The sequence below is a fragment of the Brassica oleracea genome, chromosome C1 (genome assembly GCF_000695525.1).
Source record: "Brassica oleracea var. oleracea cultivar TO1000 chromosome C1, BOL, whole genome shotgun sequence".
Classification (NCBI taxonomy): Eukaryota; Viridiplantae; Streptophyta; class Magnoliopsida; order Brassicales; family Brassicaceae; genus Brassica; species Brassica oleracea.
The window spans coordinates 32,567,357-32,569,435 of NC_027748.1; the positions used below are offsets into that span (position 1 = coordinate 32,567,357).

The 2,079-nt window shown below is 44.7% G+C and overlaps 1 protein-coding gene across 1 annotated transcript in view; it reads right to left on the bottom strand.

Moving 5' to 3' along the window:
* Window positions 1-825, bottom strand: part of LOC106337779 — a 12,827-nt gene extending 12,002 nt beyond the window's left edge. The window contains exons 1-2 of the mRNA XM_013776903.1: window positions 672-825; window positions 19-494 (exon numbers count right to left, since the gene is read on the bottom strand). Coding sequence (XP_013632357.1) covers window positions 19-494; window positions 672-825 — 630 coding nt within the window. The remainder of the gene's footprint in view (window positions 1-18; window positions 495-671) is intronic.
* Window positions 826-2,079: the final 1,254 nt, after the last annotated feature.

The following is a 2,079-nucleotide window of genomic DNA, read 5'->3' on the forward strand; positions in this document are numbered from 1 at the left end:
CTTAGCCATGTTCTCCACCAGCTCTTCTGCATCCTCTTCAGTTCTACCCAAGAAGAAACCATTGTTGGCTGTGTCTAATCTGCTCCTGAACTCTGGAAGAGCACCTCTGTAGAAGGTACTGAGAAAACTCTCTTTGGTGAAGCAATGATGTGGGCATTGAGACCAATAGCCTTTGAACCTCTCCCAAGCTTCACTAAAGCCCTCTAGGTTCTTCTGCTGAAAGCTAGAGATCTCATTCCTGATCTTGGCCGTCCTTGAGATAGAGAAGAACTTCTCTAGGAATGCCCTCTTGCACTCATTCCAAGTTGTGATAGAGTCACTTGGAAGAGTCTTCTCCCATTGGTGTGCTTTGTCTCCCAAAGAAAAGGGGAACAACTTGAGCTTGAAGGCATCTTCAGAAACACCATTGGTCTTGGACAAACCACAATACTTATCAAACTTGTTCAAGTGATCAAATGGATCTTCAGCAGCAAGGCCATGATACTTGTTGTTCTCTATGGTGTTGAGCAGCCCTGACTTGATCTCAAAGTTGTTGTTCTCCACAGCTGGTGCTCTGATTCCCAACCTATGACCATGAATGTGAGGTTGATCATAGGCTCCAATGGCTTTAGCTTGGCGTTGTGCATGTTGTGGCCTAAGGTTTGCAGCTCCTTGGGCCACTCCATCATGACGCTGATTCTGATTGTGCTCCATTTCAAACCCCAATCTCTGAAAGTGAGCCTGTTGCTCTTCTTCTCTTCTCTTTATTGCTATATCCCTCTCAAGTGCAACTATGTCTTCAACTCTTGGAACTAGGCTTGATGAACCTCTGCTCCTCAAGTTCATACACCTCAAATACAAAGGGAAAGGAAGAAGGAGAATCAGTAATAAAATAAAAGAAAAATGACTTAGTCTGAAGCAACTGACTAAATCCCAATGTCACAATCAACCTAAAACTTGGCAACGGCGCCAATTTGATGTTAGNNNCAAAATAAAAGAAAAATGACTTAGTCTGAAGCAACTGACTAAATCCCAATGTCACAATCAACCTAAAACTTGGCAACGGCGCCAATTTGATGTTAGGAGTTTTCAAGGCTCCTAATCAAATGTTGTAGTATAAAAGATTGTCGAACCAATCCTAGGTGATTCTAAAGCAAAAGGAATGCAAGTTCATGCTTAAGCTAAGTGCAATCCGGTTTTAAGGATTGTATGAACTAAGAACTAATAAGCTAATGTAATAAAGTAATGATCTTTCTTTCTCAGTACGAAGCAAGAGGACTCATGGGGATAGGCATTTAATCTTGGGTGATGCAGATCCAATCTAGAGGTGGCAAGCTTGTGTTCTCAGAGAGAAAAGAAGCTATCCTCCAACTTTGGGATCTAAAAAGTATTTATATGGCTTCTAAAACCCTAGTGGGCTCAGTCAACAAATCTGAGAAAGCCCATTAAAACATAGAAATCCGACTAACTGGGAAATGCCGAGCGGGTACGTGACGTCGCTCCACAAGGTCGCTCAGGTCACAGCGGCTACTTGACCCCGCTGCGCTCGCCCGCTCCAGATCATCCTCGTATCACAACGAAATGCCGAGCGGGTTGATGATGTCGCAATGGACACCTGCTTTGGTTTCACAGCGGGTACGTGACCTCGCTGCGCTCGCCCGCTCCAGATCATCCTCGTATCACAACGAAATGCCGAGCGGGTTGATGATGTCGCAATGGACACCTGCTTTGGTTTCACAGCGGGTACGTGACCTCGCTGCGCTCGCCCGCTCCAGATCATCCTCGTATCACAACGAAATGCCGAGCGGGTTGATGATGTCGCTGCGAGAGGTCGCTCCAGGTTAGAGCGGGTTGCTCACCTCGCTCCAGTTGGTCGCTCCAGCTCCTCTACTCGCTCAATGATCATTTTCTACTTATTTTTGAATCACAATGCTCCCAATCATCTCCAATCACTCCATAGCACTCTCCAACACCTAATAAGGACAATGCATGCGAGATGGACTCTAAAGATGCCTAATTCCTAATCTATATGATCAAAATGTACAAGATATGAAGGCTAAAAACATGTAAATATGCAATATATCACAGATGACAATCCTA